This window comes from Brachycentrus maculatus, unplaced genomic scaffold, assembly GCF_059751285.1.
Source record: "Brachycentrus maculatus isolate JH-2025_06_01 unplaced genomic scaffold, ASM5975128v1 h1tg000010l, whole genome shotgun sequence".
Lineage (NCBI taxonomy): Eukaryota > Metazoa > Arthropoda > Insecta > Trichoptera > Brachycentridae > Brachycentrus > Brachycentrus maculatus.
In genome coordinates, this window is record NW_028280764.1 from 1,074,779 (window position 1) to 1,089,215 (window position 14,437).

At 32.0% G+C, this 14,437-nt stretch overlaps 1 protein-coding gene across 4 annotated transcripts in view; it reads right to left on the bottom strand.

Moving 5' to 3' along the window:
* Positions 1-14,437, bottom strand: part of LOC148313543 (pseudouridylate synthase RPUSD2-like) — a 181,125-nt gene that overhangs the window by 40,246 nt on the left and 126,442 nt on the right. For all 4 annotated transcript variants that reach the window (XM_088261618.1, XM_088261608.1, XM_088261626.1 and 1 more), the window contains exons 3-4: positions 9,374-9,466; positions 3,353-3,440 (exon numbers count right to left, since the gene is read on the bottom strand). In XM_088261618.1, coding sequence (XP_088117744.1) covers positions 3,353-3,440; positions 9,374-9,466 — 181 coding nt within the window. The remainder of the gene's footprint in view (positions 1-3,352; positions 3,441-9,373; positions 9,467-14,437) is intronic.

The window sequence follows — 14,437 nt, forward strand, 5'->3', positions numbered from 1 at the left end:
TCTTTGGTATAAAACTAACTTGAGAAATAGACGGTTATTATCATAGCTTAAGTACTTATGAAATCGATATGATACGTGTTGCGAAGGTGTATAAAATAGAGTGATTGATGGCTTCGACAACGGTAGTCTAATGTGTTTATGGTACATAATAGAATTAATAATAAACCGATTATCCTCTCCAAAGCTACTGCATAGGATTAAATTCATAATCAAGGTAGACTTCATATTGGCACGAGATAATAACTGTACATTAATTACGAACAAAATCCCTACACAATAGATTCTACTTACAAAACAATAAAGCTTAATGGAAATATGGGAAACCATACTGTGGTCTGTATTAGTAGTATCGACGTCAGATATATACCACAATCCGTTTGGTGGACATGATCGATAAATACCAATATTGTTATCCGCATAAAACATTATAGAGTGGTAATAATGGAAGAATAAACAAAGAGATGAACTGATCTATTGGCGTTTCAATTTCACTGACACGTATGAGTTTTATGACACTTATGAGGAAACCACGGGCTTGCCCTTAGTATGTTACACGACAGATCCGAGAAGTTTAATCCAGTTCGCATTCAGAGTACACACACGTACTAAAGCGTAACAATTAGCTAGTATTTAGTTTGTTTTGTACGTCCTTGGACTTGCTTTCCAGCGAGAAAATAATAATTATATTAAGAGTACAGCAAACAATAAAGCAAGCAATTAACTACGTATTTTTTAAACCATCCTACCCACCCTTAATAACGTATGTAGCATAGTATTGGATTTGTTCCTTATCATAGTGAACGTAAATTACGCGAACGCATGAAGATTTTAAGCTTCGGGTGCAAGTTTGAGGAAACATTTCACATGAAAAAGGAAACTTTCAGATTGATCCACTCGGGAATGATGTCTTTTAAGTACATCATGCATGGTTGTCAAATGTACAGACTATTATATACGTTATAACTGATATATAATGCCTGCCGACAGCTTATACTTTAAATCACTACTATTTAAAAATATACTGTAAGACTGTGAAAAAAGATTTGTGAAGTTTTATACCGCTTTAATTTGTATGCGAGAAGGGAGAAAATGATTTATAATACCGTTAAAAATTAAAATTGTAATAATTTTAAAAAAAGGGGAATTAAAACACAACACAGAATACTTTTTTTTCGCTATGCGTACGTATTTAAATCTTCTACGTGACGTTTTATAATATATTAAATAAAACAATAAATTAAGTTTATGAAAAGAGGTTGAACGAACATATATTTTTCAAATTATAAACATTTTTTTGATATGTTAATAATAGCTATGGTAAAAATTTAAATAAAAAGAGTATTACAAATTAAGTCCAGTATATTAATTGCGTTATATGAAATATTTCACAAGTAATAAATATTATTTAATAATAGCTTGAATGTATTTCGTAAATTGGCCGATGAGATATCACAAGAGAATTTCATAAATAATTAACTCTTTAGTAGTTATAGGTATCCGTTAATTTTTATTTTAAGCATATCAAAGTGACAAATAATAAATAAAAATAGAGCGACAATAGTGTTCATTTTCAAAGGAATTCTATAGTTAAGAGTCACGATACACAGTCAAAGAAAAAGCTTGTTAAACTCTTTATCGCGAACATAAATCTTCCAACACTTTCAACAAATGGTTGGCAAGCTCGCTAGAAAGCTTTCGGCCCGAAAAAGGTAATGAAAGCTAACGAACGAAATGTTTTATGCCATCGAAAAGTTGTGATAAGAATTATCCAAGTAATCCATTTAAAGCAAACTACAAAAAGGTATATTTAGTATGTTTTTGGTATTTCAGTACTTAAAACTGAGTTTGTGAAGTGTCAGTGTCCACTATTATGCGCATGTATGGGTACAGGTACAGGTAGGTATACCACGATTGGGTTTTGGGATTTTGAAATGCAAACAAATGGTTACAACTTAATTTAAGTTCAGGTCGATACACAGGATTCGAACATCTGATACCCATTTGTTTCCGAAACTTGATAGTGATTAATACATTCCGAAATCGTATCTTAAAACTAATCGCATCGACCCTTCTTAGAAATGGGATGAAGTTCCTAAACGCTTCGTTACAATATCTATATGTTAAATTTATTGTTCAGAAAGAGATTTCGATGAAATTCTGGTAACCAACTTACAATTTGTAAGAAAAACATAATATATTTTACTAATCCAACATGGAAGGTAGATATTTATGAATTCAACAAGCACACAAGAGTCATGGAACAAAACAAAACATGGTCACAAACATGGAAGAATAAATCACATTCGGCATGTATACATATAATGTATCACTATATTTTATTTGTATGATACTATCCTGTAACTATGTTTATTTACATATATTTATTGTAAATTTGGCTTCGGCCCTAAATAAATAAATAAATTTTCTCTATAAAACCTATTACTCTACAAGCTTGTTTCTTCAAAAAATTACGAGATTAGAAAACAATATTTAAATCATAATAAAATTTCAACGAATTGTCTCAGGGGGGGGGGGTAAGTGGACACTATAAAATGTAAACAGAGCGGAAGTAAAACTTCGAGAAACTACAGTTTAATATTCTTTGTCATATGTACACGATCTTTGTATCAAAATGTCTTTCCAATCGAGTAAATAATAACACGCGGAAGTTTCAGATAATATATAGGTAAAATAATGAGCTAGAAATGTAGTAAAACAAATAAAAACATAATCATATGTTCTTTTAGACATTTAAAAGATTACAACAATGATGAAAAATGATAACGAATGAAATGTTTTATTCGTGAACTTTAATTATTTTGATTTGATAAGAGGTATTTAAAAAAATAACTGATTGCAATAAAAAAAATTAGGTGGATTGATATATTTGAGTTTTTTAGCATCTCATTAATCTTGAAAACCATTGCCTATAAAATATCAGGTCAAATGTATATACATATGATATAAACTATTATTGGAATATCAAAAAAACGTTAAAAATTAAAAGTGTTGATTAATGGTCAACAAAGCTGAGAAATAATAAAACTATTGGTAAATTACATTGAAAATCATTAAATCGTAACTTTCACAAATTCTATTCCAAAAAATAAAAATTTGTTATCTTATTATAAAAAATAATAATAACGATTTACAATAAAATTCATGGTTAAAAAATCGATCGTTACTTGTATCACCCTTATTTAGTTCTTCTTTCTATCTATTTAAAACTTTTTGTATGACAGGTGAGAAGTACATTGGCAGCGTATTGCTAAGAGACAATATTTTTAGACCACTGAAATTAGATGCCACATAAGAGAATTGAAAAAAGGTTAAGTACTAGAAAACATCTTACCATTCTCAATGTAGTAGGAGGTCTCGTTATACCGATCATCAGTGAAGCCCGGCCTCTTCGCCTTGAGGGCCTTGGTCTCTAGTTTAGCCTGTAACAGACGGAAGTGCATCCAGAGTGAGTGATTGAAAACCAATAGTTTAGGGTGGGGCGAGAGGAAGAACCACGCGATAGGGGTGGAGAATGGAGAAAATGTTATTAGACTAGTGTACGAAAACATCACAAAGAAAAACAAAGTAAGCAACGAACACACAAGACGAGTCGGGAATAGCAAAATGAATAGTGATTTTAGTTATATTATACTTTTAACATTACCGCATATTCGTCAAATACAGGTCGTTGATAAACTGTTTGCATTTTTTATAAGACTGCGCTATGCGGTCTTTTTTCAGTCCAGGCAAATTATGCAGATAATCAACCTAATATATGTCATAAAAATAATACTTGATACAAAATAGATCAAAATTGTAATATGCTTTGCCCTCTCATCGCACACGCAAAAAACAAAATGACTTTTGAACAAAAACGACGGCCTAATATTTTGTAAACAAAAGTCTTTTCTCAAACGATAACTTGTAAAAATTACATTAAGTAGTTTAATTAAAAAAAATAGAAAAGAGACAGAGAATTGTTTACATTCCAAAAGTTTCATTAACTTTATAAACAGTGAAACATTTTCTATACGACCCATGATCTAATAAACCAACCAATGATAATCATCAGCCGTGTAAAAACCAAGACCTTCATATTCCCATCCCAATAAACATCTTCATCTATGCTGAGATATAGAATAAATGTTAATATAAATAGCTTTTAAGTAAAGCAAATCCACCATTTGTGTACTCGTTTAATACGCTGAAGCAATTGTTAATAATTTTGACTTTATATTGATATTTTACTTAAAATAATACGAAACTTATTATTAAAAAAGGAACATAATAGTAAATTCAAGAATTAAAATAAGTATATCCTGAAAACGATATAACAAAACGGAGCTTTTTTAAACACCGTCGCATTTGATGATAAAAATATAATGGAAATATGTATCTGTACATAGGTTTTCTCGCATAAATCATTCCCAAATCCATAATCGATAAATGCCCCATAAAGGACTTTTCTTACAACTCGAATAGTCATTAATAATAAGGGTCTGACCCGAAAACGCCAATAATACGTCCATCTGTTGCTGTGGAATTTATATATTCACCCGACCGAGAGATGTGTATGATGGAAGATTGATTTCTCGCCTCATCGCAGCTTTTGTGTTTCCGAGTTACTCAAACATGCAGATCTCTTTACGGGGGTAACTCCATCGAAGGTCTTCGAAATAATATTAACATGTTATAAGCGAGAGCCGACCACTATATAAGATTCTGAAGTAATTTTGTTAAAGTACTACTTAACACAAACTCGAGTTTTATTTCAGCCGTAGTATTTAGGAGAAACATAAAATGATAGTATTAGGTTTTATTGAAGTAATATAAAGAAGTTTGGAGGAAATAAAAGTGATCATCTATACAACTGAATAGATAATCAATACTTCTACAAATTTTTAAGGCGCATGTGGTTGGGGTAATAGAAGCAAAGGAAGACCAAGGAAAACTTTGCACGATCAATTATTTCAAATATTCGAAAGAGGTCAAATCAGGAGTCGGAATAATTGGCGAGTATGTATGAGATGCATGAATGTGGAGGAGGCAATTTTTTTTTGCAAAGACAGATTGGAGTGGAGTTCTATTCTTTCGGCCCACTACTGCGGGGATGCGGCGTAATGGTACTTCTACATTTCCTTACTCAACTTAAGGATGCTGAACTACGTAAAATAAAGTCGATATATGAATTAAGTGCAATCGAGAGAAGATTTTTTTGTTAATTTTGAAGGCGTATTATACGTCCTTTTCATTCGCCAATGTACATACATGTACTCGTATGGAGGTTCTAAGAATATTTTTGTAGCAAAGCAGTTTTTATTTCCAGTGTTCTTATTAGTCCTTGTCATTTTATGGGCATTCCTAGATGTTTTATATGAAAACACGCGCATCTCGAAAGTTATACACTTATAAAAATAACAGAATAAAGTGGTACATTTATCCCATCTAATATGCGGAAAAATTGCCAATTTATATTTACGATACTTTACTACCGCGTAAGGAATTGTTATTGACTTTTGAGGAACCATCAAAGTAATGGAGAGACGAACATATGAAGGAAACTGTGTAGGTAGATATCTAGTGGAATTTATGTAAGGGCAAAGGTATAATTTGGTGGGGGGAGGGTGGATATAGGCGGAGTCGCCTCTATTATTACGGCCACTTTCTTATGTTGAAAAAGCTGTTAGTCTTCCGCGTTAGCCCGTATATTGGCGAATAAAACGATTTTACGGCGGGAAAAGAAAACATGGCGTAAGCGGGAAGCAGCCGCCACGCAAAGCAACATTTCATTAAATTAAAATCTCCACGGGGAGTGTTAGTGTTGGTACATCGTATCTTGGGATACGTGAACTTTCGAGCGTAGCCCGCAAGACTCGTATTGTCTATACGGAAACAAAAACAGCAACTGCAAGTATCTCACAAGGTACTTAACTTCCATACCGAACGGATTCCTGAATCCTGGATGAGTACAGACAAATACGTTGAACTCTAGAACTTTCCTTTGAAAAACATTGAGCTTAAAAAGAAATGAAAATGTGCAAAAATTCAGCAAAATAATTCGATATTTTGTATATTAAAAGCATTCTCAACTTTGTGGTATGGTAATATAACACTCTCCTTATCATTCATCGTTCACTTTGCGCTATTACAAAATTAAAGTGGTATTACACAAAATCAACGATGAATGATAAGAAGTGTTAAAATAATTCGACTCCAAAAGTATACTTAATTTACATATATATAATATCCATTAAGCAACAAAAAGTAAGTAAAAACAAAAAATCAATTACAGCAGAAAATATTCACTGATTCCATTTTACTTTTAACTGCCGATATAAAAGTGTGTTAAAATAATTAAAAGCTTATGCAGATATCACATAAATACATTGAATACTTTTATAAAACCTAAGTTCCTTTATTTTTCTATAAGTGTCGGCACTAAGACATGGCTTCAAACATCTAACACAGAAATACTTATAAAGCTCTTAAACCTATTTCGAAACTCGGTAAACAAATAACAAAACTAAAACCGCAACTACATTAAAAGTTTTGCAAACCTGAAGAACGTAATCCAGAAAATGACAGTCACCGGTAAAGAGCAAGAGCTAAGGATAGTTTCATACTACTACTATGTACTAGATGCACCCGCACTGCAGTGCCAACCAGTACTAATGGACAAACATATTGTAATACCATAATCTAACAAGCTTCCACCTGGCAGACAAATAATTGAAATTCTATGCCAGATTAAACAGCAGCCCTTATAAATTCAATGAAAATAGCAATCGAACCTTTTATTATTAATAAAAATAAACAAGAACTAGTAATAATAATAAAAAATAATAAATATTTCTGAGAATTCTATCGCATAAGCTTATCCTTTAGACCAGTTAGAAAATTTTACGAGTATAATATTTTTTATATCGTTAAAAGTGAGCGTAAAAACCAAAGTTCATATTATCCCTCAGGATCCCAAATTGTTAGTTATGAAAGAATTAGATGGTTGATATAATAATTCATCGTTAGCATTCAAGTTTTAAAAATTACCGTAGATATCCAAATATTCTTCATATTCCAACATTTGTATACATATTGTATAGATCACATAAACACACGAGTAAAAATATGTATAAAACTTATGTAATAACTCTGATTATTAAAACTACAAAAGGAGATGTTGTTGCTATTTTTTTATCTTTATTTTTTTAAGTAAAGAAGTATTCGAAACGATAGGCTTACATTTTTAATATGCCCACTTAATGTAAAATTCACATCTTTATTAAAACCACACAAACTGCGTCTACTCTCTAAGTAAGGCCGGGTTCATTATGAAGTAATTAGTGGAAAATTAATTGTGCAATATGGAATGGGGGATCGCACCCTGTTCGGGAATAGAGAAGTCGGCTCACCTGCGCCCCCACTGCAGGGGTCATCAGTTATCTCAAAGGACCATGTCGCATTATGCATGTACGAGAAAAGGGCTATTTTACATAAATCCTCGGGAAAATGCTGAGAAAGAACGTTTTCCCAAAATTTTGTAGACATGCAGTGATAAATTACAGCGAAGAATTTCAGCAGCAGCTATGCTAATAGAGAGAACATGTTGCTACCACACCGTCCGGCAAGTAATAGAATATTGAACTGAATTAATTGGATAAGTACATTTGAATTCCATTGAAAACAAATACATTTGAAGTGCAACTATAAGAGCGTAATGTTAGAGCGCAAATATAATATTACAATTACGAAAGTCCACTCAATGAAAACACTGATCGTGAATCACAGTGGTTATTAAAGATAATATAGTTCCCGTTAAGTTGCTCTTTGAGACTTCCAGCAATTTTCCTGCGAGTTGTGACAGCTTTGAATCCATTGGTTTGGAAATGTTTAGCTCGAGACAGCGGCGGCTGATTGTTCCAATACCGTTTTCCGGTGATACAATGAGCCGAGGGTGAGGAAATGGAATGTAAGGGAGAAGAACGGATATAGTTTAGTGCTGATAAAAGGGAGATAGCGACTGGTTAAGGGGATTTGAAATATAATGGATCAAATCTGCCAATATTGTGTGGCTTTGGTTGTCTCAGAAATCCGAGTACGTTTGTATGTCAAGCTGACGATCGTTGAAATTGGATTTTAACATACACGTGTATGAACCCGATGCTTCCCGAGTCGGCTAACGTAAATATATGTTCGCATAAACCATACGTAGGTATATACAAATAAAAAGTATATATTTTTATTACAATAAATTTATTAAAGAGAAAATCCCATTTGAACTAAGTACTGAATATTGAATACGAACAATCGGGAATTATTCTCAGTACTATGCAACAAGTTCCTGAATACCGGAAATAAGCTCGAAAATTAATCTTTTATTCGGAGATAAATACGTTCAGAATACATTTAGGACAGCGCGCAGAATGCGGTCGATGTAAAGGGATATAAAGTGTAAAAGTTTATGTCGCCTGACAACTTCGACATACATTGATATAAATTGGAGAGTAAATGTATTAGGTACGCCAGAAGACTTCAGAGCAAAGTTAAGTATACGACATGTACAGAAGAAATCACGGAGGAGACGCTGAAAATATCTGAAAAAACGTCAGACGAGTTCAGAATTGGAAAAATAATAAAGAAAATATATTTTAAGCTATCTATTATACAAACATAACCTCCAGCACTACAAAATTGAATATGTGCGAGTGTATTAAATATATATTACATATATTATGTAGTGGAATATTTGTCTGAAATAAAAAGATATTGTGTTTTTTCGGAAAAAGTGCAATATATATTAGTATAATAATATGTTACTCATTAAACACTACAAAACTTTAACATCTGTGCATATATGGAGAAAAAAACAGTTATTTCAATTTGTAAGCTTTAAAAACGGTTTCCATTTCGGACTGGTGATTCGAGTGTTATTAACCAAATCTCATTGATACAACATAAAATACATTACAAAATTGACTGAAAGACCCTAAAGTAGAATTTTACAAAAAAAGTAATATAAATTAATCATTGTTGCCTACATTTTTAAAGAATCAGAAGAAAGCATTTACATCAAACGTTCATAAAACAAAAATAAAGCCAGTTTTAAATGAGTGACAACGTATACAAAAAAGTCTGAGTGAGCTAAAGAACGCTATTTTCATGGAGATTTTCTAATTTATTCGTAATAAGAACCATTTTAAAATAGAAAACATTTCAAAGGATTCTTAAAACAAAATAATATCGGGTAACCTTTTACTTTTCCTTAACTCTAGTGATAATTTACGCAGAAATGCTCGGATGAATTAATTTATTTCAGGTTCCTAGAATTGAAGAAATAATCAACACCCCATTACACGAAAAGAATTGATTGGCTCACCTTTTTAAGGTCTTTATTTGCTTCCCCATCATCAGCTTTCCTTTTTTCACAAGCAAGAAGGAGAGCTTTTCCATTCACGTCTTTTTCACCAATCTGAAAAAATAAACAAATAAAATTAAGAAATTATAAAACGAGTTTAATGAAGAACACTTTATAATAAACGATTTATTTTAAACACAAAAATTAACACGTGTTCATGTTTTATGACATCATTATTATATTAATAAGGTTTTTAAATGAAGAGTAAAAATTAAAATCTGCTTTATTTACAAATAAATCAAGCAATGGCCAAGGGAAATACATACACACAATTTTAAAATAGCTGATACGAGAAAATGAATATTCAATTCACAAAATGGTGATTTGTATATTTATTTAGGAGACGTTCAAATACAATTAATATTCATTGAAAAATCATCATCAATTTATTTCTGTTCAAAAACTCAATTTATCAGCTATCTTTTCGTTCGTTTATCTACATTCTACATTCATTGTAGTTTGTCAAGCCCGGAATACACTAGTATATATGTATGTATAAGTCAATTGGAAAAGATGTAATATTATATTAAAAACTGATGTGTAACCAAAAGCTAAAGGACTTTAAGAACAAAACTTATAAATAAATTCAATTACACGTCAAATAAAGTGATTTTATTCTAGGCTAAAATTGGAAAATTGATAAACGTATAGAAAACGTTACGGTACATGTTTCTTTTTCATATGAACATTACAATTTGCCAAGATAAACATACTTTTCCTAACGTTGTCTTACCCAAAAAAGAGACTAGCCCTTTTTGGCCACTAGTGCTTGGAGGGGGGGTTGCAATAGTACCGTGGTATACCGTACGTTGTATACCGGTATATCGTACGTTGTATACCGGTATACCGTAGGTTCCCCCAACGGGAGGTTCCATCCCCAAGTGGACTTTGGAGAAGTCTTCTAGGGGATACTTTAGTATTTAATTTATTTATCTAGGACTTCTAAGTCCTAGGAGACTGAGAAGGTTGAGTAGTGGAGAAAGAACATAAGTATTTTTTACCCTCTCCATGAGGGAACAGGCGGTTTTAATGATTCTTTAAACAAGAGATCAGCTTAGTAGTCAAAAGTATGTCTGCTTTATGCAATGTTTTTATTATGGACAGTATCTCAACAAAATGATAGGTTGCTTGCTACAGGCATATTTTTTTGTTGTTGCACAAAAAATATCTGAATATTATACGAACAAAACAAAAACAGCAGATTTGATAGTGATTCTCTTTCCCTCCGTAGGTATTTAAGTACTAACTAATAAATATATTTTTTTTTATGTAATTATATTTACGTTAATATCCTTAATACAAAAGTATTAAGAAACTCGATATTATAGGCAATGTAAATAATAACGTTATACCGATTTAGTAAAATCCGTTATTTACGTATAAGAAAGTTGTATTAATAATGGTAAAATTTAAAGTGTATTTACATAAAATAATTTACGTTTTGTTTGTAATTTAAGAGAAAAATAAGCACAGAGAATGATTTATTAATCGCTGTTATTTGATAAACATCTTTTCTCACGCAATTGAAGAGAGGAAAATGATGTTTTAATTTTCCTTACAATAATAAATCTTACACTGTTTGAAAGTGGTAGTGTTGAGTTTATAGAAATTCAAATAACTTCAATAAACTAAATATTGAAAATGATCAAAATGGGTTCGTGCTTGACTGCTTGATTTAAAACTTAAAGTTATATTCCCTGATAAAAAAATAACCTCTTGAACAATGGACGAACTTACTGATTATAAGTAAATTAAAACTAAAACAAAATTAATGAAAACCTCTCCGCATAAGAATGGAATTTAGAAGTTAAAAAATTAGACAGGAATTCAATAAATCAAATATTCGACCCTCAAAATGGATTTATGCTTGACTGTTTATGTAAAATCTTGAAATAACATTTTCTGATTTGAAATAAAGACTCTCGAAAAAAATCACTTTTTAAAATTAAATTTTACTTAGTACCTACATACACCTATTTCTTAAAATCTATTCTGACACGTATTTCGATGAATTCAGCATCATTTTCAAACACCGAAACACCACACCATGTGAAGCCAAGTCTAAATTTTAGAGATGAGTCCTTGAGAACCGTTAAAGGTTGAAGAGGGGGTAGAACGTCAACGTTCAACGTTTTCCCAAGGACACAATTCTAAAATTTAGACTTTGCTTCACATACGATGTTTAAAAATGATTCTGAATGCATCGAAATACGTGTCATAATAGATTTTAAGAAACAGTTGTATGTACTAAGTAAAACTTAAATTAAAAATGGACAGATTTTACCACAAAGTGCCTGCCGAAACAATTAATGAAATAATGAATTTACTAAATATTCACTTCCAACCCACATCCACACCCCAATGTGATCAGCCCTCCACTTCAGGTAGCAGTCCAGGGTAATATTGGAAAAAACATTAGAGTGAAAAAACCACTTATATTTATTTGATCTCTCCTAGGAATCAAACCTGGGAGGTCCCCCTCCAGTACGGTAGCCAAACGTGTTGACCATTTGAATATATACTGAATATAACTAAATGAAAAAAATATATATACACCTCTCCGCATAAGATGGGAATTTCAAACCTAAAAAAATGGACAGGACATGTGAGAACAGCATCCCATTGCGATTCGTTGAATATTAAAGCAAATGTTCATTAGGCAGTACAGCTGGAGAGGGTGCACCGTGTCAATCTCGACATCGCATTCATGCCGGTCCGCAAAGACCGGCTATTTGCATACACGTGGCGTGCGGCCGGATTATAAATTCCAACTTATCTCTTCTGGGCGGCGAGTTGCATTCTCGGATGGTAATCAGTTTCGAACGCGACTATAAATAACCCCGGAACTTTGATAATAATATGCACTTTTTACTGAACCGGAGCCATGCGAAATCGGCAAAACGGAGCACGAGGAATTGTTGAAACATCGCGAGCAAATAAATTTATTTGTTAGATACGGAAGTTCTATGGCGTTCCCGCACGCCAAGAAAGTGAAGATTGCAGCAAACTACATTACATTCAAAGTTTACTAAATTATATATATATATATATATATATATATATATATATATATATATATATATATATATATATATATATATATATATATATATATATATTTTTTTTTTTTTTTTTTGAACCCTTATCCGCACCCCAATGGTGCATAGGGCACTGCATCATATAAACGCAGTGTTATCTTGATCGTTAACACACGAAGGAAGGGTGATCAGCCCTCCGCTTCGGGTACCAGTCCAGGGTAATATTAAATAAATATTTGAGTGATAAAATCACTTATATTTATTAGACCCACCTCTGGGAATCGAACCCGGGACCTCCAGAACGGTAGCCGAGCGCGCTGACCATTAAACTACGGAGGCGGACAAAATATACACCTCTATATATATAAACAAATATAATACAAAATATATATATATATATATATATATTTATATTTATATAAATATATACATATTTATTTATAAACATTTATGTGTGTGTGTGTGTGTGTGTGTGCGTCAACCTCGCAGGAGGCTAATCCCTTTGAAACAGGCCACAAGGCCTACGCCAAGAAGAAGAAGAAGAAGAATATTGCTCGTTTCTAGGGCGTTATGACCTAGGGTTATAAATATTATTAGGGTATACCCTGAATGTAGACGGCTCGACACAAAGGTAAAGGAAAGAGATGTTGAGAAAGTATAGCTTAAGTACTGACTTGCATGTAAATAGCTAATTATCATTATCTATGCAATGTAAACAAATGGCTGGTTGGTTTCGGAAGGCCCCGAATGGGACTAAAGAAACCTGCTAATTATGTACATTACTCTTACGTACCGCCTTATTGGGGAGGGGGGGGAGGGGTGGGTTTATAATCAAAATAGGTTCGACATTTGTACTTCTTCCAGATTTAGGGGAATGATAGGTTAATGTGGAAGTATATCTAACCCTTCACTAGGAATAACCGTAAAGCAACACACCCAAGGGACTAATGAGAAAGTGACTGGGCATGGCGAAATGGCTGCATGCGTGCGCCCCGGGGTTAACGTATATTGGTACAAATGTCCGTACATCGCTCAAGATACAAGATAAACGAATTTAACCCTAAAAACAGATATTCCGGGAATATTATTTAATTAAAAACATGGTATTAAGGGTTATGTTCAATTATCGTTCCCGATACAGATAGAGCTACAATTCCGTTTCGAGGCAAAAACACTGTATCTTTTTTATTTTTTTTTAGATATTTGGTATTTTTAGTATCACCTTCATTAGCATTTTTTATATTAAAAATATATCATACACACACATAACCAATAATGTTTCTTCTTCTTCAAACTCTTAATCGCAACTGATGGTGCATAGGGCACTACATCATATAAACGCGGTGTTATCTTGATTGTTAACACATGAAGGAAAGGTGATTCGTCCTCCGCTTCAGGTACCAGTCCAGGGTAATTTTGAATAAATATTAGAGTGAAAAAGTTAGTATCTTAGTAACCTACATTTATACATAAAAAACAACCGTATTTCTAGTGTTAAATATAATTGCATAATAATTTTAACTCTTGTAAATAATTGCAAATAATTTTATTTTATTGCATGGTTTCCATAAAATCAAATCAAAATTAGAAAAAAAAATTGAACAGAAAATTATTGAAATGAAATATATTTTTTAATATGTACTTACATAATATTCGAACGGTTAGAATCTTTACTTTTACGGACTTTATTTATTTTAGTTAAATATTGGTAAATAAATATTTATGTATTAAATAAAATAATTTATAGTTATGTTTTTATCATGACGAATAATATTAATTGAAAAAAAAAACACTCTCATTATCATTTACTTATCATCCATTGTTGTACTCTGTGTAACATTACTTGAGTTACATATACAAATTTTCTTAAGCCGCCAGTAAATGAAATAATTACTCTAAATATTTATTCTGAAAATCACGCAACAGAAAAACATTGTAATTCATATTTATTAGATTTTCACGGCGGGTTACGATGTTAACAACATTA